Source organism: Heterocephalus glaber, unplaced genomic scaffold, assembly GCF_053883595.1.
Source record: "Heterocephalus glaber isolate CG9 unplaced genomic scaffold, H.glaber_assembly_v1.0 deba00001481, whole genome shotgun sequence".
Lineage (NCBI taxonomy): Eukaryota > Metazoa > Chordata > Mammalia > Rodentia > Bathyergidae > Heterocephalus > Heterocephalus glaber.
This window is the reverse complement of record NW_028258317.1, coordinates 13,101,977-13,126,601: the sequence shown is the minus strand read 5'-3', so window position 1 is coordinate 13,126,601 and position 24,625 is coordinate 13,101,977. Positions and strand designations below refer to the sequence as shown.

Below are 24,625 nucleotides of genomic sequence, written 5' to 3'. Positions count from 1 at the left end.
ATGTGTGAGATGGCTGGAGTCTCCAAGTCTACTTAGGCCCCAAATCAAAGGCTAAACCACAAGGCTCATTCTTCCCATCCTCTTCCCCAGGCCACAATCCTGGTTTACTGGGAATGACCCAATTAAAAAAAAAAAAATCTAGATTTGTAAAGGTCTGAATAACTTCCTCCTGACCTTTCCCCTTGAATGTAAGGGAGCTGTCATAGGTTTTTATTTACTCAGTGCCTATCTCTGCTATGAAATGTGCATCCTGTAGGGTTGGCCTGTGTCCTTGGCCCACTGTCTTTTCCCAGCACCTGAAATAGTATATGTGCACAACAGGCCCTCAGGAAAGACTTGGTGAGATTGAATGAACCCCCTCGAATCACTTGCTGCTCCATTAAGCATAACCCTAACTCTACCAAGAGTGAAGTCTCTGTTGCTTCCCCTAAGATTGGCTCACAGTGACAGGAGAAGCTGAGAAGGGGCAAAACAAGGTAGGTAAACACTTTTATGGATTGTCTTCTCCAAAAACAGAGCAGAAAGGACAAGAAATATTCAAGGGGGAGAAGATTCAGCAGTAAATAGGCTACAAACCCACCCACTTCCCCAGCCGGAGTCCTCTGGGGCCAAGACCAGGAAAGGAATCAGAAAAGGACTCAGGGCAGCCAAAGCTGAGGTCTTCCTCTTAGAGGAGCCCCCGCCCTCAGTGGAACCTGCCCCGTCCCCGGGCCCCATGCTTGGGGTTTATGGTAACAACTGTGCTAATTTCCCCACTCTTATTGTGCTCAGCAGAGGCTTCTCTCCAGTGTTGCAGCCCTCCTGTACCCTTGCATGTGACCTCTGGATTTAAACACAATTCACTCTCTGGGTTATAGAATTTTTGAGCAATGTAAACATCTCTGGGTGTGTGAGATCTGTTTTCCACAATGACCATGAAGCAGTTCTATAATTCCTAAAATAAACTTACTTTATTAAGTCTAAATTCCCCAATCCATCAGTGTTCTTTTGCCTCAGCCCTGGGGCCACAACCTTGCCAACTTTTTCTGTCTTGTGATAGTCCTTCAGATAGCTGCACCCAGTAATCAGCTGCCAGGCCAGGTTCAAGATCCCCCACTTTCCTCAGCAACCCCTCCCAAGACCCTGCATCCAGATCCCTGCTGTAAATATTGACTGTTTGGGTGGTGGGCTAGATCACCTATGTCTCTCCAGGCTAGACCACCCATGTCACAAGATAATTATTAAAGGGGGTCTCCAGAGACCCCTGCCCTTGATGGTCTTTTGTCACCTAGTTTGAACATGTCCCTGAGTAATCAATAGCACATTTCCAATCTGCAGTTGGTCCCTTAACAACCTGAGACCAGCCTGAGCCAGCTAGGCTGGTATATCACACAGAGCTATGTACAAGGCTCCAAGCCCAGGGGGCCCCCTGTGGCCTGGGGACTCCAGGGAGAGGCCAGTGCTCACCTTCTGAGACTTTAACTCTTTGGTGAGCACCAGCACCTGCTGCTCCAAGGCCACCACCTTCTCTTGAGCTGTCCGGTTACGCACCAGCCCTTCGGAAAAGAATGGGAAGGTGTTGCTCTGGCGCTTGTTCTTCTGCGGGAGACTGGCAGGCAGAGAGGACTTGGGTCCAGGCTTTGGAGAATCTGCTGCTTCCTTCCCTGTTCAAGAGGAGAGACGCTGGGCTTACAATCAACACCAATGGTTCTCAAAGACGTTTGCTTCCAAAGCACTGGGGGAGTCTTAACACACAGATGGTTGGGCCCTCCCCTTAGAGGCTTTAACTCAGGGGGCATGGAGTGGTTTCAGAGTTTCCATTTCTACAAAGTTCCTAGCTGATGCTGACATGGGGTCATGCTTCGAGATGTACTGGGCTGTCCACACTGTGCTGGCCAAGTCATTCAGCCTGCCACCTAAACTACCTGTGCCCTTCCCTCCATGTGACCTGCAGGGATCTCTCATCCTACCCTGCTGGGTCTAATGGAGGCCAGCTCCTCCTGCACCAGCCCTGCAACACGTCCTATTTCTCACTTGAGGATACCATTTCTATCCTCAGATTTTCAAAGCAGATATGTCTGTTGCTAGGAGCATGGACTGCATATTGCTATTCTGTATTCTTGCCCCAGGCAGTAGCTCAAACTCTTAATTTGAATTAATTAATTAGTTTGGTACTAAGGATTGAACCCAAAGTCTTCACACTGAGGTATATCCCCAGCATTTTTAATTTTTTATTTTGTATATATATATATATATATATAGGTACCGGGGATCAAACTTGGGTCCTTGAGCTTGCACAGCAGGTGGCGAAACCACTGAGCTAAATACCCAGCCCAGCATTTTTTGAGATGGGATCTTGCTAAATAGCTAAATTGCCCTAGCTGAGCTCAAGCTGGCCTCAGTCTCCCAGAATGCTGGGAAAACAGGTGTATGCCACCATGCCTGGTTTAATTTGGTTCTTACTACCACCTAGGCTAGGAGTCATATTTTCCTCAGTTGATTGCCTCAAAGCTTTCCTTTTATTTCTTCAAGAGCAGGCACCAGCAATCTACAGTTCACACACCAAATCCAGTCTACAGCCTGCTTTTTGTTAAGTGAAGTTTTACTGGAACACAGTCACACCCATTTGATTACATATGGTGACCAAAGATTTGGCTGCTTTCACTTCACAAAGGGAGAGCTGCATATCTGCAGCCTATGACCACCAAGCCTCAACTATTTACTATCTGGTTCTTTACAGAAAACATTTGCCAAGCACTATCTTCAAGTCACTAAACTGTATTCTTAAATTCAACATCAGGGAATCACTCTACTTGGCCACCATGTCACACCTTGCCCCTAATATGTGCTTTGGGACTCTGCCATGAATCTGCATCAAGGACATTCAGTGGCCTGACTATGTGCTCAAGGGACATGGAGATGCTTGTTCACACAGGACATACCTGTCACACCCATCACAAGGCCCCAGCAGAGAAATTCCCCTTAGTCCTCTTATATGCCAGAAAAAGCTCTTCTTCTTTTAAGAAAATATGTGATTAATCTTATGGACACTGGAAATAATCTAGCCACTTCCATTTCTCCTCTTGGCCTTGGCTGCTGAGAAACTCAGAGCCCAGAGCCACATTTGTGGCCCACTTTTTTTCCCCATGTGTTTAGGCCCAGGGCATTGAGCTACATCCTCTGTCCTTTTTTTTTTTTTTTGATCAAACTCAGAATCTTGAGCTTTGCCAGGCAGGCATGGTGCCACTGAGCTATATCTCCAGCCTCAGTCCTTTTTTAATTTCTTATTTTGAGATAATGTGTTCCTAAATCACTAAGTTTTCTAGGCTGGCTCAAACTTGTGATCCTCCTCCCTCAGCCTCCCAGGGTAGTGGGATTACAGGTTTTCGTGTCACCATACTGGTTTGCTACTCACCGTTAGGCACTCTCTGACATCTTATTATTTATTTCTTTATTGTTTTGGGGTACTGGGGATTGAACTCGGTGCTTTGCACTTGTGAGGCAGGCGGCATCTGACATCTTATTTTGATGCTATCTAAACTTCCTAGCTCAAATGACTCATTTTCCCCCCCCCAATAGGTACTTTGGTAAACTACCCCTGATCCTTCTGGGACTTAGGTACTAAAAGTGTTAAAGACAAGGATGTGAAGGGATCCAAGGACAGGGGAGAGGGAGGGCTTAAAAAAGGGCTGAATGACTTAAGTGTCTTCCTTCTGGAGACCAGACTGGGGTGAACAGATAGGGAATGACTTCAGTAGGTAAAAGAAGCCCCATAGCTCTTGGCCTTGGGGACCTTGTTCTAGGCCTTTAGCTGTGGATCTCAGAAAAATGCAGTGCCTCATCCTCTTTGCTGTTATAGGGTCTAGGGGAGCAGTCCTGCAGCACTTGAAACATGCCTGTTCACGAACCCTGAGGACAAACAGGGGAGGGACCATGTGCCTATTTTATAGCTGGGGAAAGCAAGGCCTGAGTTAGTGGTTTTCAACCAGTGAACTAGGATTTGGTGGGATTTGTTCAGAGCTGATAGTAGAGTGAGGGGGGGCAGGGGGAGCACAGGAGTCCAGACTCCTGCACCTGCTCAACTCTGCTTCTGCCTGCCTTGTATATTAGATTAGTGTGTGTTGGGAGTGGGGGACAAGGTGTCATGGCAATAAAGATGTACAAATGCTCCTCAACTTGTGTCAGGGTTATTTCCTGATAAACTCATTTTAAGTTGAAAATAGCACAAATGGAAAAAGGATTTAGTTCCCCTCACCTACACCTCACCGAACATCCTGGCTTGGCACCACAGTGCACCGCGGTTGTTTCCCCTCATGACTAAGTGACTGACTGGGAGCTTCAGCTTGTTGCTGCTGCCGCCCAACATCCAGAGTGAGTGTCATAAACTTCAAAAGCCTGGGAAACCATCCAAATTCAAAATTCCTGGGCTGGGGGTATGGGCCAGTGGTAGAGCACTTTCATAGCATACTCTTGGCCCTGGGTTTGATCCTCAGAAAAAAACCCCTGAAATTCAAGGTAAAGTTTCCACTGATTTCACATTGCTTTTGCACTATTGTAAAGATGGAAACTTTACAATGGGTGAGTTCTTGTGAGTCAGGACCATCCATAGTTTGAAAAAAATCACTGACATAGATGAGGCATCAGGGAGCAGTATGGGGCCAGAAGGCTCAGGTTGAATTCTGGTTCTGTCGCTCACTGTGTGGCCATGAGCAAGTCAGTCCACTTTTCCATGCCACAGTTTCCTCATTTATCAAACAAGGAGAAGAGCAGTGTCTACAGTACCATTTGCTGTAAGGATTAATCGGGTCAGCATGGGTTAAGTGCTTAGCAATTGCATGGATGGAACCTGAAGACCTCCTGCTAACTAAAAGGCACCAGTCACAAGGGAGCATATGTTACAGAGTCCACACACAGGAAACACTGGAGAAGGCCGTTCAAGCAAACAGCAGATCACCAGCTGCTATAGGTTGCAGGAGATTGGGCCTGATGGCTTAAGGGATGGATATAAGGTTTCTTTCCGGGATCATAAAAATATCCTAAAATTGATTCAAGTGATGGCTGCATAGCTCTGTGGTATACTGAAATCCAAGGGATCACACACTTTAAATGGGTGAATTGTATGGTATGGTATATGAATTATGTTTTAATAAAATTATTACCTAAAAAGTGCTTAATGTAGCCCAGCTACAAAGCAACTACCATGAAAGTGCTAGTTTTATCATTATTATTATTGCTTTGATACAGTAGGGACCTTCCTGTAGGCCGGTCACTCTGATCTCTGGGGCCTCGTGAGGAGCAATGCTCCAAAGGAGCACTTAGTCTGCCATAAGAAGACTCTAGGTGCTGCCTTAGCCAGGTTTCTCCCAATACTTCTGAAGTGAAATATGTCCTAAGGGCACCAATGTCAGTCGCTAGGAAGCCATTTTGATTGTGTGGGTCACTCATATTGTTTCATGTGACTGAAACAAAAAAATGCTGTTTTGGCTTAATTACCTCAGGAAGGCATTTTTATGCCCTTTCTTTTATAAATTAAAAAGTAAGGAAGAAAGAAAAACATGAGAATAATATTTATCTTTATTACTTAAAGAATCATGACTAAAGGCTCAGTTGGGGAGATGAAAAAGTTCTGGAGATAGATGGCGGTGATCATTGCACAATGTGAATGACTCAACGCCACCACAGTGAACATCTAAAAGTGGTAAAATAGTAAATTTTGTTTATTTTAACACACTAAAAAAAAATTGCTCCTTAACCCCTAGAAACCCAGAAATGACCTGGAGAGTTTCACCTTTGACACATCACTGAGACCTGAATGTTTGTGGAAGCCCCACACCCTTCCTATGTTGAAGCCCTGATCCCCAGGGTGACAGCATTAGAAGGTGGGACCTTAGGGGAGGGAGTAGAGGTGAACGAAGAGATCAGAGCTCTCTTAGCCATGTGAGCAAGACTGGAAGAGGGCCTTCACCAGACAAGCAATCAGCACCTTAATCTTGGACTTCCCTGACTCCTTATGATGGTGAAAAATACATGTCTGCTGTTTCACCCACAGAGTTGTCCATGGAATTTTGTTATAGCAGCAGCAGGAGACTGATACACACACACACACACACACACACACGCACGCGCGCGTACATGCAGGCTGGCAGGGAGGAGAGAAGGCACTCATTCTGGCCCAGGAGCCCTACTCTCTGGAAGCCACTCAGATCTGGTCAGAGGCTCACCTGGGGTGCTGGAGTCAGGGGCTGAGGGCTGCTCCCCACTTGGCGGAGACTCTTCCATGAGAAGCCCAAGGCTGGTTCCTTGGGTGTGCTTATTGCCACGAATGGTATGCATAGTGTTTCTGAAAGGAGAAGTGAGGAGTGTGAGCTGACAGCCCCTCTGCCCTCTCTGCTGGAGCTCAGGCCTCATGCCAGGGAGATGCCCCAGGTAGCTGCATGATGCATCCCAAAACACACACCAGTCTGGGCCCTCAGGCCTTCCTCTTTCTCTTAGCCCCTTCCACACACTCCATTGCTGTCATAAGCTTGACTCTCCCATCCCCTACCCTTGCTGCTGAAATATCCTTCTGTTCACTGATAGATCTAGCATACCTAGAACAGTGCCTGAGATAGACAAGGTACTTCACACATATATGTTGAACAAATATTGAATGGGCCTGCCAAACTACAGTTCCTATAACCTCCATCTGGTCTTATAACTATCTGGCTCCAGAACTACCAGTGGCTTCCAGTTCCACTGAGATATGTCATAAATATCTTGTGACTTTTGCCTCCCTTTCCTCTCTTTCCTCACTCAGATCTGTCCTCTCTGCAGCCTCTGCTGACCTCACAGCTTCCAAGGAGCTTACTATACCTCATGTTTTTCAAATACTTATTTAGGCTGAGCCTCATAGTGTCATTTCTTCAAGAACTGGGATCTGAGTACCTGGCACTGGGTTGGGTGTGCCCAGAATCCAGGCTCAATACAGGAAGTAACTAGGTAGCACCAAAGTCTGGCCTAAGAGCACACACCACAGAAAAATGCATAGTGGGCCAGATGGAAAGACAGGTCAATTGAGTTTATTTTCCCTTGCAAAGAGGTAAAAGCACACTCATTATGAAATTAATTGCAGGGAAGAGAAGAAGAAAGGAATTTGCTAGTCAGTTGTTTCAAACAGCAGGTTGTAACCCATTGGGAAGATTATAAAATTTATTCAGTGTCATGACACCATTTGAAAAATAAGCAGACAGGGCCGGGGTTTAGCTCAGTGGTTCTGCCGCCTGCCTCACAAGCACAAGGTCCTAAGTTCGATCCCCAGTACCAAAAAAATAAAAAATAAAAAATAAGCAGAGAGCCGGGTGTGGTGGCACATGCCTGTAATTCCAGCACTTGGGAGGCTGAGGCAGGAGAATTGCCATGAGTCTAAGGCCAGCCGAGGCTATATGGTGAGTTTAAGGCAGTCTGAACTATATATCGAGATCCTGTCTCAAAAAACAAACAACACAAAACAAAACAAAAAAGCAGAAAATATTAGAGTGCATTCCACCTAGCTAGGGTCAATATTTTCTGAATTACATATATGTGCACTGAGGTATAACAAAAGTATATTTCTTACTGTGATCATGATCAACATTTTGAAACATACTGCACTAGGAGAGGATTTACTTAAGGGCAACAGTAGTGTGACCCAAAAAGGGGATATGAAAGTCTTCAGACCTGTGTTGAAGCCCCAGCTTTGTTATATTACCTCTATTTTTAATATATACCACCAGCAATAGGATGGACAATATTCCACAAACTCTTAGATGCTGGATAAATACAAAACATAGTTTTAAGACACCCAGCTGAAGTTCCAGTGAAGGAAGAGAAATCCCCAGGAACTAAACATGAAAAAGGACATGAAACCCAAGCGAGAGTAAAAGGGAAGATGAATGTATAGATTTGATTGATGTTCAGCAAACATTCACTCCCACCCTACACCTCCAGAAGTGCAGTCCTTCCTCCTCTTTAGATGTTTGGTAGAATTCATCTGTAAAGCCAGCTGTCCTAAGCTTTTTAATTGCTAATTCAGTTTCTTTATTATTTACTAGGTCCATTCCAATTTTTCTATTTCTTGTTAAGTTAGTTCCAGTAATTTGTGTCTTTCTAGGAATTTGTCCATTTCATCTAACTTATCAAATTTGTTGTTATATAGTTGTTGATACTATTCCCTTATAGTCCTTTTTATTTCTATAAGGTTGGTAGCAATGTCCCTTCTTTTGTTCCTGACTTTAGTAATTTGCACTTTCTCCTTTACAAAAAAAACAAAAAACCATCTAGATAAACATCAATCTTTTCAAAGAAGAACCATTTGCTCTGAAACTTAGTTTTTAAACAGTTCAGGTGTTTTGGTAGAGCTGAGTGCATAATAAAAAAAAGAAAAAGAATGAGATTGTACTTTTATGGATTCATGAAAGAAAAAATTCATTAGTTAAATTAAGAGCAGAGAAGAAATAAAAATTCAGTACTCCTAATACCTGGCCTTGGAATTTGGCTTTCTGATCCCTTTTGCTCTGTTATTACTATTGTCCTATTATAAGGGCCTCAGGCCCCTTGGGCTAGTCACTTTCCCTTTTTAGTTCTTACAATGATAGGTGTGTTGGAAAGAACAGCACTGAGCATGATGGGCGTTAGTATTTACTAAGTACCATTTTTTGTTTGTTTGTTTGCTTTTTGAGACAGGGTCTTGCTATATAGTTCAGGCTGGCCTTAATCTCACTATGTAGGCCAGGCTGGCCTTGAACTCACAGCAATCCTCCTGCCTCTGCCTCCCAAGTGCTGGGATCACAGGTATGTGCCACCACGCCTGGCTAATATCATTTGCTTTTGGGGTTTTTTTTTATACCGAGGATCCAACTTGGGACCTTGCACTTGTGAGGCAGGCAGCAGCACCACTGAGCTAAATCCCCGGCCCTAGTGTCATTTGTTTTTGTTTATTTGTTTGTTTGGTTTTTTTGGTACCTGGGATCGAACTTGGGTCCTTACACTTGCAGGGCAGGCGGTGGCACCACTGAGCTAAATCCCAGGCCCATATCATTTGTTTTTGAGCCAGGGTCTCATTGTGTAGTCCAGGCTGGCATCGAACTCACTATGTAGCTCAGGCTGGCCTCAAACTCACAATGATCCTCCAAACTGTTTCTCAAGTGATTATAGGAATGCACCACCACACCCAGCTACTGAGCATCATTTTGTGGTGAATCCTGTGCTGAGCCTGTTACACAATTTCACAAACCACAGCCACATGTATTGTAGAGGAACCTGTAAATATAGCCAGAGGCACTGACTGGGTGAGGTGACTGTCACTGGTGCTCACACTTCCCCCTTACCAGGAACTGTAGCCTCTGAACATGTTCCTGGGCTTATGACCAGTCATCCCTGGAGCATGGAAGGGCACAGAAACTCCAACTTCAGTGCAGCAAAGGGTCTTGTAAGCCCAGCACATATCTGTTTCCTCTGGGATAGGAAGCTGGGACAAGTCCAGATTATCATCACTCAGCTAAACTACCGTATTTGGAAGATGCTTCTCTGTTTTACAAATGTATCGTCTTTACTAGAAGCAATTCAGAGACCATTTCTCTGAGCAGGGTTAGGTTAATTCTGAAAGGCCTGGCCAGCATAGAGGTGACTGTCATAAAGACATGTTCTGGAGGGATAACATTGGGCAACCCAGTTATCTTCCCTGAACCTCAGTTTCCTCATTTGCAATAGACCTAGGCAGGCCTTTCCCTGGGCCAACTTCTAAGATAAACACTATAATGCATTCTACTCATTTCATCTTCACAACTACTCAGAGAAGTAAGTGCTCTCATTAGCCCCACTGGACAGAGAGCAGAAATGAGATACTGAGAAGCTGAGTAATCAAACCAGAGAGCTGGTAAGTGGTAGGACTAAGCATCAGAACTGGGTATCTAACTCCATGGTTTGAGAACTTGACCATGTGATGACTCCACTTCACAGATTTGTTCTTATACCTCAAGGACAGCGAAAAGCATCTGGCACAGTGCTCAGGAGGTTCCCTATACCTTCCCTGAGGACAATCTGTCCGCAGGGAGCAAAACAGCAAAGGAGTGCAGGAAATAGGGGCAGCTGTGGTCTCCCCACACTCTCCTGGGCATGCAGCAGCTCAGGGCACTTCTCTTGTGATGTTGCCTCACATCTTCTGTGGCTATCACAAATGACAGGAGGGAAGTGACACAGTGATGCTTTGAAACTTCCTTCCTTTCTTGGTCTCTGCATATTCTTTGTTCCACTTCTGAGGCTGTGACCTCTGTCAGGTTCGAATCCAGCTCCATCCTGGTAAGCCTGCCCTGGGTGCTTGCTGGCCAGATGGCTCAGCTTCTCAGACCCCCTCTTTCCCTCACCACACTCTCAGTGCACCCAGCTCCCCTGAGCTCCTCCTGGGGTTTGAGCCCCTGCCATGGGTCCTCCTTGTCCACTCATCCTTTGTGGGGGTTCAACCATGGTCCACACTCACCCTCCCAGCTTAGTTCTCTCTCTTGGGCTTTAGGCTTCTCCATCCAGATGCCTGTGGGGCAGCAGGTCCCAAAGGGAACTCATCTTCTTCTATCTAAAACTGGCTTCTTTCCTGGGAAAGGCATCACCACCTTCCTACTCATTCAAGTCACCAAAGCCAGCAGAGGGATATACCGTGCCTGAGTCACACAGAACCATGGGTCCCTAATGCTAGTCCAGTGAGCAATCTATTCTGCCTTCTAAGAGGTCCCAGTTTGTCCAAAGTCCACACAGAAAATAAACATCCAAACAGGATCAGTACTGGGCATAGCTTGAATTCCTGAAGGTTTCCATTCTTTCAACTAGGGCAACAATGGCAGCCACAGCCAGTATTTGTTACATGTGTGTGATTGTCAAGCACAGTTCTAAAGTATTCACCCATATAGCCTTATCGAGCAAGCACAGTTGTATTTATATTCACTATCAAGTAAAGCACAAAGAAGCAAACAACTTGCCAAGGGTGGGTAGCACAGCCCTTGCTTAAGCCAGGATCCAAACTTACGCAATTTGGCTCTAAAGTCAAGGCCATGCTGTTCTTTTTTATACACTATTTAAAACAAAGCCTGGCAGTGGGACATTTGTATATATTATACATTATTAAATAAAAAAGTAGTTGACATATTGCACATAGTAAAGGAGAAAGTGAGTAATTTGATGTGTTTCATATATGTAGACATTTGTGAAAGCATCACATGCCATTCCATTCAGTATCTCAATTTTGTATACATGTACAGTAGCACCTCAGTTCACAAATACTTTTGTTTGCAAATAATTAGGCTTGCAAACAGAAGTATTTGACAAAATTTTGTTTGCAAACTCTGCATTGGGTGACAACACGACTGCAGCCATTTTCCCACACAAAGACAAATGTGTCTTTCCCAAAACTGTAGACAAATTAAGTTCATGAACTGAGGCATCATTGTACATAGAAAATGTACAGGAAAGAGATATACCAATTTCTAAGGTTTGTCTGGATTATGGGTAATTTTTAATTCATTCCTTTCCAGAGATTTCTAATTTTCGTATAATGAACATGTGATACCTTTCTGATCAGAATAACCAATGTGACATTTTAAAGTGATAACATCATTAATTAAAAATAAGTCCATAGGGCCGGGGATTTAGATCAGTGGTTCCGCCACCTGTCTCGAAAGCGCAAGGTCCCAAGTTTAATCCCCAGTACAAAAAAAAAAAAAAAAGTCCATAACTTCTGCCCAGTCCAACCCTCCTGCAGAACAGCACCAGGTGAAGCTCTGCAGAGATGGGTAGCAGGGGTCTTGGCCAGCCCCTCGAGCCCACCAGCACTTACTGAATTTCAGTTCCCAAGTGCTTGATGGAGATGTTCTGAAGGCCCAGGGGCATGGCAGGGACTGGCTGGAAGGCAGCTGTGGCACCCACAAGCCCAGTGGGCGTTTTCACAGGGCACAGGAACTCCTTCAGCTCCGCCTCCTCTTGCTCTAGGGAGCCAAAGACAGGATGATCAATCCACCTGGTGCAGCACTATGAAAGGCTGATCTCAGGGCTACAGACTCAGCCCTGACTGATAGCAGGCAGGATGTGGACAGCCAGATACATGGCAAGCAAGCTTGCCTTGCAGATTAATAGCAGCAAAGGGGGTTTTTCATTCTATGTGCTGCATTCAATGTAATGATACATTTTGCTGGAGCAGTCTTCTAGAAAAACCCTTAAAAATATGCAAACGTGCAGACACTTCTACAACTGAGAATCCATCCTAAAGAAGTCTAAAATGCGGAGAAAATTTCATGTGTTAAAGGGTTCATTCCAGCATTGTTTACTTAGCTTCAAATTACAAATAACTTAAACATCTAAAAACCTGGGACTAGGCTAGGTAAATCGTGATGCCTTCATAGACTGGAATATTACTCAATGATGTAAACTAATGTTAATGAAGAATGCTTAAGGATATAGGGGCTGAGTATAGGTGGTGCACACCTATAATCCATGCACTCAGGAGGCTGGAATTTCCAGCCTCTTCTGAGGAAGAGGATTGCAAATTCCAGGCCAGCCTGGACCACAGAGTGAGATCCTGTTTCAAAAAAGCATAAATAAATAGGCCTAGGAGTGCAGTTCACTGGTGGAGCACTTGCTTAGTAAGCACACCAGGACCTGGGTTTAATCACTGGTTCAAAAAAAAAAAAAGGTTACTTTGAAGTGTTACAAAAACTGGAAAAGAACCAGGACCATTTAAGGGATGGAATGTCCTTGACTAATCAAGAAATTTACATGGCAGCACACACCTTTCATTTGGAATATTCTTATTGAGTGAAAAAATTTAGAGGTGGAGGAAATTTATTTTTACATTATATCTGGAAAGAGGGGTATGGATGCTAAAACATTAAATACAATGGTGGGGGTCAGGGGATTTGTTGGATCTTTTCTCAAGAAATACTTTGTAATCATTCAAACAGCAGTGAACAATATATTTGCTAATTCTTTTTTTCGGTACCAATGATCGAACTCGGGTCCTTGAGCTTGCGAGGCAAGTGGCAGAACCACTGAGCTAAATCCCTGGCCCTACATTTGCTAATTCTTAATAGGCTCCATGGGATGGTGCAGGTCATCCACTAATTGGCAACACCAAAAGCTATCCATTTGAGGTCTTCACTTCAACCCTCCCCAAGCTCAGACCAGGTGTCTACCCTGGGGCCTCCAGGTGGGGATGGAGAAAGTAGTATGACTCAAAGCTGTAGGACGCTAACAGCCTAAGAAACAGGCAAAGGGAAGAAGTGCACACCTCAGGAGCCAGGTGGGCAGAAACTGGGGCAGGGGCCATTCTGGGAGGTGGAGACAGAGTCCTTTCAAATCAAGCCAGAAATTTCCTGGAGAGGGGCACTGGAGCTAATTTGGAGCTGTGGGAGGAGTGGGGACGCATCTCTCTACAAAGCCTAAGTATAGGCGGCAGCAAAGGATTCTAGAGACAGAGCTGAGCACTTGGGTGAAGACCTAGGGGGATGGGGCTGGGAAGGTCACAGAGGAGGGGATGTGGCTAGGAGACTGGACCTCACTTGCTTGGAAAGGCAGAGCCCCCAGGGTCTGAGTAGGAGCCTGAGGTAGGAGCCAGGTTTAATGAACCTGGCTTTGGCTGGAAGATCTGTGACCAACCCCTGTCTCCATGGGGGAGAGTGCTATGACCCAGTTGGGAAACAATTTAAAAAAAAAAACAACCAAACAAACCAGGAAGGATACTCTTTTTACTTTGTCTCCTTCAGAGTTAAAGTGCATAGAAATGTTTAGAAAACAATAGGTCCTATAAATGTGGACTTCAATCTTTCAAAGTAGTTTTTTTGCTCTACCATGGAGCCATGCCTACCCTTTTTAAAAATTTTATTTTCAGATAGGGTCTTGCTAAATTGCCCAGGCTAGCCTTGAATTTATAATCCTCCTGCCTCAGCTTTCCTAGTAATTGGGACTATAGGGATGTACCACAGTGCTCAGCTAAGATTTTCTTTATCAATTACTTTAAACCACCCTTTTTCTCCCTTATTCAAAGCAAACAGAAAATAAGTCTTTCCAAGATTTTAATATTTTAGCAAGTACTTCCCTAACTGCCAATGTCTAGTCTCCTATAACTTCAATCTGTGGCCTGAGATCTAATCTGAAGCCACAAAGAACTGTCTTGGGGGTTAAGTGTCATCACTCCTTGGTTTCACCAACGAGAAAAGAGTAGCTTGGACTGAATTTTGTGGCCAAAGTCAAAGCTAGCATGTGACACAATTATGGTGCTTTTCCCACTAAACCACAGGGCTCATAAGGGCAGCTTTTTGAACAAGCAGATGGTTCCAAGATGGGAGGGGTGCCCAACAAGTCACAGGCCACAAGGCAGTGCAGAGGTTCTCAAAAAGGGATGGGCCACACATGACGGCCATGCCTCAGCTGAGGTTAGCACTTCCCACAGGACACAGAATCCATGACTCAGGTCTTTGGCCCCCCTCTAGCCAGGAGAAAGGTCCTCAGTAGGTGACTATAAGCATATATCCAGAAGCATTCACTGAAAACTTTCCTTTTGCCTGAGGCCTAGGTCTGTCCCACCACAAATGGGAAGAAGTCTACACAAAACAGGGCCTGACCCAGAAGGTCACTGCTTCCCTGGAGGTAACTGGACAGAGGCCTGAGTGCCTCCTCAGCTATGGGAGAAGGATCTGAGTCTGCTAATTTAAACATCAGTGCAAACACTCCCTTGTTAGAGTGCCTCAGTTTGTTCTACTATAAAATGGGAATAACACCCATAAGATTGTCATAAGGATTAAGTAAAATAACACACATCAACTGATAGAGAAGCATCAGTAAACTGTATGCATATTTTTTAAGATAGAAGTATATAAAAGCTCTCTGTAAATTGAGCTTACTTTAGCAATGTGTTATTATTATTATAAATCTGTTCATTTCCTTTTGATTTTTCTTGGCTCTGTAGAGACCATTATTTAAGTAAAGTATAAAATAATTTTGTAAATGCTAAAGAGCTGACAAGAACTTGCCTTGGAGATTGCTCAATGGCAATGATGGAACACTTTTTATAGGCCACTGTCTCTGACTCAAAGTCAGAAGGGGATCATGCATTCCTCTGCTTCCTCAGGAAGGGCGGAGGCTGAGAGGTGGGGCAGTCTGTTTCCAGGCAGCTAATTCTGGGCTTGCCAGCTTGCTGAACACTTCAGAAATGTCTTTCTGGAGGGTGTGGGGAAGACTTCTGCTCAGGCTGTGGGTCTGGGAAAAAGCAGGCTTGCTGTGGGGCAAAGAAAGGCTTCAGGAGGCTCATACCTCTGCTTCCCGAGTCTCATGGCTGTGTCCTCCGGGAGACTAGTGCCCTGATTTCTATGGCAACCACCCCCTACCCCACAGTAAGGCTGGCCCTGAACAGGCCTGGCCATGTGTGCTGATGCAAAGCTACAAAATTAAAGAGCTCATATCAGCTTTGCTATAGCACAAAAGGCTGTGAGACCCTAGCACCATGCTTCTCACAATGCTGTTCTTCAAAGTATACTTTAGGACACACAGGAAAGAGGGCTTCTCCTTGTTTCTAGTCTGAGGCTGATCTTTGGCAATTTCATCAACTCATGCTACAATATTCTGCATAGCCAGAGTTGCCTGGCTGCCTGGTAGATAGGAAGTAGGGGTGTAGTAGAAATGTGGGTGCAAAGAAACCCTTCAAAAGGCTGCCCAGGGGCTGGGGATTTGGCTTAGTGGTGCTGTGCCTGACTTGTAAGCGCAAGGTCCTGAGTTCGATCCCCAGTACTGGGAAATAAGTAAATAAAAATTTAAAAACAAAAACAAAAAACCCCAAAACAAAAGGCTGCCCAAAGATGCAGTGGTATTCACCTGTAATCCCAGTTACTTAGGAGGCTGAGGCAGGAGAATTGTGTGTTTGAGACCAGCCTGAGCAACACAGCAGGGCCTAGTCAGAAAGAGAGGGGTGGGGGAAGGAGAGAAGGAAAAAAGGAGAGAGGGAAGGAAGGAAGGATCCTGAAGAAATTATTAGTAACAATTAAAGAAGTAGTTATTGCACCAGTAATAGCATATATGCATGTACTATTATGATAGTAATGACATATATGCATGTATGTTCTATTATGACAGCAATAGCAAAAATATATGAAAATGACATACATATGTATATATGCATGTGTGCATTATTAGGACAGCTACTGTGTGTTAAGCACTTGCTATGCTCCTGACATTATGCTATGGACTTTACATTCCTTTCCTCAATCATGAAGCTCAATATATTCACTCACACATTCCCTCCATAAATATCCAATGTGCTAGGCAGAGAACCAAGGACTGGGGGCACAAGGGACAAAGAAATGACCCTACCCTTAAGGGATAGTGGGTGGAGACTGACAAGGATATTGGTAATCAGAAAACAATGTGACAAGGCTCCTTAGCAATGTTTGAAGTGTCAAGAGCCCATGAAGAATCCAGTTGACAAAGTCTCAGGAGGTATCTGAGAGAAGATTGACAAGATAAGGAGGTGACACTGGAGCTTTACCTTAGAGAACAGAAGGAATTTTCTGGGCAAGGAGGAAGGAGAGCAGAGCTTCACCTGGTGCTGCTTAAGCATAGGCACAAAGTGGGAGCTGGGGGAACCAACAGGAGTGTGACCAGGAGGGACAAACCCTATGCATCGCACATGGAGCTACAACCAACCTGTCTTGGTGATGGGTGACCGGGGAGAGGGTGACAAGCTTAGGTTTTCATTTTGGAAAGCTCACACAGGCTGTAGTGAGAGGAAAGGTTCAAGCAGAGGCCTGGACATGGGGATATTGGTGAGGAGGCTGCTGTGGTTTTCCAGCTGAGAGATGAGATCTGACCCATGCAATAGCAGGGAGGAAGGCCTGGGACTGGCGTGTGGGTCAGAGGGCAAGAATGGCCAGTGTGGAGCCTGGCTGGACTGGGCAGCTGAGACTGAGGGAGGGTGGCAGGTGACTTCTAGTCACTGCAGCAGCTGGGTACAGGGGAGCCACCTACTGAGGGAAGGGAACTGGGAGAAGAAAGAGTCAAAGGCAGATTCACTCAGGTTTGGAGGTCCAGGAGGTGCTGTGTGTGGTGGCACATGCCTATAGTCTCAGCACTTGGGAGGCTGAGGCAGAAGGATTGACAAGAGCTTGAGGCCAACCTGGGCTACATAGTGAATTCAAGGCCAGCCTGAATTACATAGTGAGATTTTGTCTCAACAAAACAAAACAAAACAAAAACCCTGTTTGAAAATAAAAATAAATAATAAGGGCTGGGGATATAGGTCAGTGTGAGAGGCCCGGGCTCAATTCTCAGTACTGCAAAAAACAAAACAAAAGAAACCTCCACTGTAGGTCAAGGAGTGCAAAGGATTCTGTTTTCTTAAAACCATAGGGATAAAATCATGAATGCATCCAACTCACAGCATAAAAGCATTTATAGATGAAACCACTACAACACTACATTCTCACGTGAATCCTCACAGCAACTTTGTGCAGGCTTTATTTCTTGGGACTGTTTCATGATTGCTATCATCACAGTAGCTAATGTCTACTGGGCTCTGACAATGTGCAGGCATTGTTCTAGACATTTCAGGTGTATTAACCCTCATATGATTGCCCTGAAAAGTAGACGTAATTTATTACTCTCATTTTATAGGGAAGGAAACCGAAGCTCAGGGAGGTTAAACAAATTGCTAAAATCACATGCAATTAGGATTTGTACCCAGCCAGCTGGGCATCAGAGCCCGTATTCCTGCCCTACCTAACCCTAGGCCATAACCCTGACTCTCTGCTTCCTTTGCAGAGTGCTTGTCCCACTTGCTCCCAACAGCAGGGTAAAGGCCTGGCCACCAGAGCTCTGGTATGTGGCAGAAGGCCAGACTGTGGGTACCTAGCTCGAGGTGCAGGACAGGCCCATTCCCAGCTGGGCCAGCATCAGGGGCAGCAGGAGGTGCAGGCAGGCCACTGTGGAACTCCCAGCGTTTCATCTGCAGCTGCTGCAGCCAGTACAGCATCACTTGCTTGGTGGTGGCCTGAAAAGCACAAAGATTAGTTGGCAAGGTCCTGTGCCTGCAGGGTGGCACTGGGTGTAGGATGAGGGGAGGGTGTGGGTTGGCACCCACCTCTGAAACACCACATGCTTCTTGGCTATGGAAAACAATCAGGCCCTGGCCACCCACTCAAAGGTTCTTTAACCTCTCTGAGCCTCCATTTCCTCATCTGTGCTATAGTGACAATAATAGCCTTTCATGGAATGGTTATGAGGGTGAAGTGAGACAGGAGAAATAAAGTGCCTAGCACAGTACCTGACACATGACAAGTACTGAAAATGTGCTCACTGGCCGGAAGAATAGATGTTAGGTAGAAAGGGAAGGAACTTTGGAATTCTGACTTTGGGCGCACCATGGTGTGTTCTCTCTCTCTCTCTCCTTCTGACATTTGCAAGTCTTAGTTGTCTTTTGGTGGAATGGAGGTAAACCCTCCTGCTGGGGGGGATGCAGTGAAATCAGATATGAATGGGGACTGGAAAGTCACATGTACACTCTGACAACATGGTAGCACCTTCTGCATGATCCAGCACTGCAAACGAGTTAGAAGTTGAGGCTGGTCATTAGTTTCCCAGTACTAGATGGTTCAAACACCCACTCTCACATCCATTAGCTCACTGGATCCTCCAGGAAAGAGGCAAGGCAGGAGTGAACTGGTCTTTCTACAGAACTGTGGTTGCAGAACTGGTCCCACACCTCTAATCACCTACTCCTAGATCTGAACTTTGCTGTAATTTATGGCCAGATTTGTGGCTTACGTATAGAAGGCATAAAATTAGCTGACATGAACACAGAGGATGGGCAACTCGCTGGGAGCAGATGGTAAGTCTCCAGAGCCTATGATCAAGGCCACATGAGAAAAGCAGGCTATTTGGCAACCAGGGCAAACTCTCCCTTTCAAGAGGGTCACAGATGGGGCATAACCTAGGATGGGGCTCCATGCAAGAGGCTCTCACCTGTGATGTAGATATCAGTAAGATCAAATGATGCCCACCAGTTTTCTCTTTCTGTAAATTTTCCCTGAGGGACTTCCCAGGGCTTCACTATGATGTTAAAGTTGATGAATTCCAGCAAAACCCAAATACTCTGTTTTATTATATAATCCATTTTTGAGCACCTATCATATGGGTCAGGGACTATGATGGGCACTGGAAGATACCATGGTGAGTCAACACATACTCTTGAGACTTAATTCTACTTAGGAGGACCATGCTCTGTGGGGGGCTTCTCATCCTGAGTTCCCCTCTTGTGAGTGACCCAGCCAGGTAACCAGACAGTACTCAGGCCATTCCTGACATCTCTACCATATTCAACTTCCCTACCATCCCTGTCCACTGCCATCTGCCTTCCTTCCAGGGGCAATGGCTTGAGCTCAGCCATCATTCCCTCCAGATCATCTCCTAGTGGGTTCTCTGACTACCACCCTCCCTTTCCCATAATTTGTTCTCTACCCAATAGTCAGACTGAGTTTTCTAAACATTCTAATCTCACTGTTTCCTTGCTTAAGGCTCTTAAGACAACTTCCATAGTTTACCAGGCAAAGTCCAAGCTTGTTAGCCTAACTCATAAATGCACCTCCTCTTCTGCCCTCCAACTCCATCATTTGGGGCCCTGCCTATGTCCCAGATTCCTTTAAGGTGCCTGGACACTTATGCTCTATCTTTGCTCCCAGGGCTCTCTTGGCCTGGAGCACCCATCTCCCTCTTGTCTGTTTGTCAAAAACCTAGTTCTTCTTTCAAGACTCAGGCAATGCTTTTCTGGCCAGCCTCCCCTCCTGCCACACACTTTTCTTATGCAGACTTATCACAGTCATTATGGATATTTTACTGTGACTACCATTTCCTCCATCAGTCTTGCCTATCATATCTTAAGCTATTTGGGAGTTAGGGGGCAGGACTGACTTAGCTCCTCACCCCAGAGCCTAGCACAAAGCCAGACACACGCATGGATCAATGGCATAGTAAAAGCCACACATTGGAAACCCTGTACACAGCCCTCAATCTATGAAAGGAGACACAGAATCCAGGAACTACATGATCTCCAAAATGCCTTTCCTGGTCTGAATTTCCTGGTTTCCATTATTTTAACGAGTGAGTCCCTCAGCCTACTCACTAGCCAAGCCCCACAAAATCGTGAGTGTTCACAGATGCCTAGTTAGCTGCAGGCTCGGGAAGAGTCAGATGAGAATGGGGAAGTGAGGCTGTATCTTTGCATAGCTTCTCTGAGGTCCATAGAACTCCTAGTCTAGAGCTCTTTCCAATTAAGTGGCCTCGGTTCCATAACCGTAATTGTGCATGTGTGTTCATTCAACAAACCCTAATTGCTCACTAGTTTAGACATGCCCAAATGAGCAATCAAGGCCGATCAGTGAAAACCTACGTGTTTATCTTCCCAATCTCTGCCAATGTCAGCATTCACTCCCCTTGGCCAAAATATTAAGAAGTAAATCAGAATCCTACTCTTGAGGTTTGCAAGGATGGTATCTTGATTATACTTCAGTCCAAGAAGGAAAGTTAAGGTAACTATGGAGTTAGGCACACCCAAAAGTCAAAGTTTTGATATAGCACTGAAAGCAGAAAGACTACACCACAATAAATGCCTGACCTCTGGCCACAAACGTCATCTATGGCTCAGTCTCTTGATCCACAAAATGGGTCCCTCGTCCTTGCCCCTGGAATCCCAATGAGTAAATGGGTGTGAAGGGGCTTTGGAAAGCACAAAGCTCTGGGCCCAAGTTGGGGATCCCTGTTTCAGTCCATTTACAGTGACCACACACTTGTGCCCTGCTGTGCCCTGAGAACTGCGTATGCATCTCACTTGAAGACCAGCAAAGCGGTCCATTTACCTTCAAGGTGATAACCCGGCTGGGGGTCTTGATTTCGAAAGTCCCCTCCTCAGCGTCCGCCTTGCTGTCAAAGATCGCACTGGAGAGGTCGATACTGTCCAGGGGATTAGCATCCTGCGCTGTCCGCGAATAATACAGGTGGCATTTCCTCTCGTCGTAAAAGAACCAGCGAGTTTTCCAGCCCCGGATGGGCCCTTTACCACCAAACTTACTTAAATACCCACAAAGTTTCTTGGGGGCCGCCTCCGGGGACCGAGCACAGTCCTCCGACTCCTCAGGAGGCCCCACCTCGGGGCTCCGGGCCGAGTCCACAGGCTCTTCGGACCCAGGGACGTCCTCCTGGGCACCCTTCATTGCTGGTAGCCAGGGACCATGTAGGGACCAGGGGCCCGCCTGACCGCAGGGCCGAGATCCCTGAGACTCCCGGGCACCTACCAGAGGTATAGGTACCTGAGCGGGGGCGGAACTAGCAGTGGACCCGCCCCCAGAAGAGGACTGAGGGACCCGGGTGGCGGCAGCGTTTGCGTATCAAAGACCGTAATTCCAGCATTCTGGGTGACCGAGGCAAGGACGTCGCAAGCTTAAGCCCAGTTTGAACAACTCAGCGAAATCCTGTCTAAAGTAAAATAAATAAATAAACTATAAACCCAGGTTGGGGGTGGATGGCCCCGCCCCTTCAAACGCCGGCCCCGCCCCCACCCCGCCTGGCCCTCCCCGGCTCTCCCAGGCCCGCCCACATCCGGCTTTTCCTTTGGCCGGGTCAGCCATCTTTGCTGAGGGCAGCTGTGGTGTGTGTTTGAGACACGACTCAGGTAGAAAATGCGATGGTTCTGAGATAAGTTAACCACTGGAAAGATTCAGGAAGAGATCCCTGCCCTTGGCCACACTGCCGTGGTAGCTCATATAGTAACGCAGAAGGATGGCGCCTTCTACTGGCTCTTGAGTCTCACGTCTTTTCCTTTCAGGTGCTGTGCGGGCCACCGTCCGACTGCTCATCACGGGGCCATTGGCTGAGAGGGCAGTCTGGCTCCGGGCCCCACTTCCGGGCGCGGCTTGAGGGTCCCCTATACCTCTTCTTCGCAGTGAAGTTTCTTCAGCGCCTCAGAGACTGCATTGCTTCCTCTGCCTCGGCCCCGGCTCCCATTCGCCTCCTCCCTATACTGATGGCCCATCGGGCGTCGAGGGGCGGTCGCTGCGCTGCAGCAACTCAGTGACACGCCCGTGTCTGGTTGGGTGCGGTACGTTTTGGAAATGAAAGCACTAGGTCTCTGACTTTCTCAACTTCCTGCCTAATTTTACCTTTTTCCCCTTAAGTTTCTCCACTTCCCTCCCAAGCATGGCTGTGCAGCCCCTTCTGGACTACCTTCCAAGGGGCTTCACCCTCGTACTCCTCTTTCTTCGGTCTCTCCTGTTACTTTTTAGCGTCTCCCCTCCGCAGTCCTTAACTAAATCGTCCCGCACGGCCAAGGGTGATAATTGGAAGCAGGTAGGGTAAAAAGGCTAGAATTCTGGAGTCCGTTTGCATGACGTTCAGATTCCAACGCAATCCTTGAGCTATTTACTCAACTTTAGTTTTCTTGTCTATAAAAAGTTAATTGTAACATCTACTTCCTTACCCCGACGCCAGGCAGATTTTACGGTGAAGCAAATGAGCTTTAAATTAAACTTGCCCAGAACTCTGAGATTGTAGTATTCTAGGTGGGGAGGTTGAAACCAGGAAGAATTTCTTATAAGTGAAAAGATCTCTTAATTTTGTTATTTATCTTTTCATTTCTTAATAAATATTCATCATCGTGCTTCATTTTGTGTTTATAATTTTATATTTTTTTCTAAGACGGCCCTTTAAAAGTTTCAGTCCCTACAAAACTTGGATCCACACCTGTATACCCCTGGAATTGTTTTAATAATTAGGTAAAATAATAACTGGGAAACTGTTAATACAGGGGATTGGGCCCAATAAATGTTCAATAAATGTGAGCTGTAATTAAAGACCAATAAAATAGCCCTCAAGGCAAAAAGATGAAACCACAAAGAGATTCTATAATACATTCTATAGTAGTTAACACCACGGAAAACTGGAAAATAAATCGAAATGGGAGATTTTTACATATCACTTTTAGCCTGTGGAAGATTCACAATAAAGTAACAGCAAAAAATAAAGCAGATCAAAATTGATAAAATTGACTTCTTTTATATTGTGTTCCAAGTCAAAAATAAATTTTTGATTTCCAAAAAATAGAATTTGAAAATACCTAGCTACAGTACGTGAAATTTGAAAATATCAAAAAGTTAATCACAAACTCTAATCTCTTGGAACCAAAAATAAGTTACCTAATAACTGGTAAAAGGGAGATACGCTGCCATTATAAACTATTTGATAGGGAGAATGGAAGACAATTAAAACTATGTGTCAAAATTCAGCACTTGAGTGCCTTATCATTGGAGTTATATTGACTCCAGTATCAGAATTTTAGTGTTAGTGATTATTATTATTATTTTTTTTTTGGTACTAAGGATCGAACTCGGGTCCTTGTGCTTGTGCAGCAGGCAGCCAAACCACTGAGCTAAATCCCCGGCCCTAGTGCTAGTGATTAGTAACTGTGTGACCTTAGGTAGGTTAACTTTCCTGAGTTTTAGTTTTCTCATCTGTAAAAAGGTAATGATAATACCTACCTTGAATTGGGCATTGTGACACATGACTGTAATCCCAGTTACTCTGGAGGCTGAGGGAAGAGAATATAAAGTTCCAGTTCCCTGGACAAGTTACCAAGTGGGACCCTATGTCAAAATAAAAATAAAAAGGTCAGTGGATGTAGCACTGTGGTAGAGCACTTGCCTAGTATGCACAACGCCCTAGGTTCAGTGCCCAATACTGTAAAACAAATTAACACATGTCTCATAGGCTTGAAGTGAGGATTACATCAGACTTATAAGGAATTTAGGGCCGGGGATTTAGCTCAGTGGTTCCGCTGCCTGCCTTGCAAGCGGCAAGTCCCGAGTTTGATCCCCGGTACGGAAAAAAAAAAAAAAAAAAAAAAAGAACTTATCTTAGTACCTGCTACCCAGCAGTCACTGTGAAAAGCTATTATGGGATGTGGCTGATGTTCTCATAGGAAATGCAATGTCTCCCCGCACCCCCAGTACAGGGAATGGAATCTACAGCCTTCTCACCAAGCTATAACCTCAGTTGCATCCCCCCACTTTTTTGGGGGGGGGGCAGGGTCTCGCTTTATAATTCAAGCCGCCCTGAACTCACTGTGTAGCCCAGGGTGGCCTCAAACTTGCAGTGCTCCTCCTGCCTCAGCTTCCCAAGTGCTAGGATTATAGGCGTGCATCACCATGCCTGGCTCTCCACTTTGATTTTTGTCTTTTTGGTCCTGGGGATCAAACTCCACTTTGATTTTTGAGATAGGGTCTTACTATGTATTCCAGGCTGCTCTTGAACTCACTATGTAGTCCAGGCTGGCCTCTAGCTTGTGGTGATCTTCCTGCCTCAATCTCAAGTGCTGGGATTATAGATGTGCGCCACCATGACTGGCTGGAAATTTAATATCTTTAAATGCTTGTATTATTTAGTAAAAATAAGCATCCAACTATGAAAAGGAGAAATTGATAAACAAGTTATAAAAAGGGCTAGATGACAGATATACATACAATACATCTGTTTATATACAGCATGTGTAGGTTTGCTTTATTTGTAAGAGTTTTTGTACCTCAAGAAAAAAATTTCACCCACTTAGGGACAGTTGCCC

At 45.4% G+C, this 24,625-nt stretch overlaps 1 protein-coding gene and 1 long non-coding RNA gene across 7 annotated transcripts in view; one reads left to right on the top strand and one right to left on the bottom strand.

Annotated features, from left to right (window-relative positions):
- Tbc1d2 (TBC1 domain family member 2) overlaps positions 1–21,960 on the bottom strand; it is a 47,791-nt gene extending 25,831 nt beyond the window's left edge. For 2 of the 6 annotated variants that reach the window (XM_021244520.2, XM_087183624.1), the window contains exons 1-5: positions 20,874–21,530; positions 17,872–18,013; positions 11,819–11,966; positions 6,201–6,319; positions 1,447–1,643 (exon numbers count right to left, since the gene is read on the bottom strand). In XM_021244520.2, the coding sequence (XP_021100179.2) occupies positions 1,447–1,643; positions 6,201–6,319; positions 11,819–11,966; positions 17,872–18,013; positions 20,874–21,227 (960 nt within the window). In that variant the 5' untranslated portion in view covers positions 21,228–21,530. Of the gene's footprint in view, positions 1–1,446; positions 1,644–6,200; positions 6,320–11,818; positions 11,967–17,871; positions 18,014–20,873; positions 21,532–21,943 lie in introns of those variants that run through there. The other 4 variants (XM_087183623.1, XR_015440005.1, XM_004864947.3 and 1 more) reach the window with 4 other exon arrangements.
- LOC110345795 (uncharacterized) lies at positions 21,619–22,674 on the top strand. The gene is made up of 2 exons (XR_002389403.2): positions 21,619–21,685; positions 21,839–22,674. It is a non-coding gene; the product is annotated as an uncharacterized LOC110345795 (long non-coding RNA).
- The last annotated feature ends 1,951 nt before the right edge of the window (positions 22,675–24,625 follow it).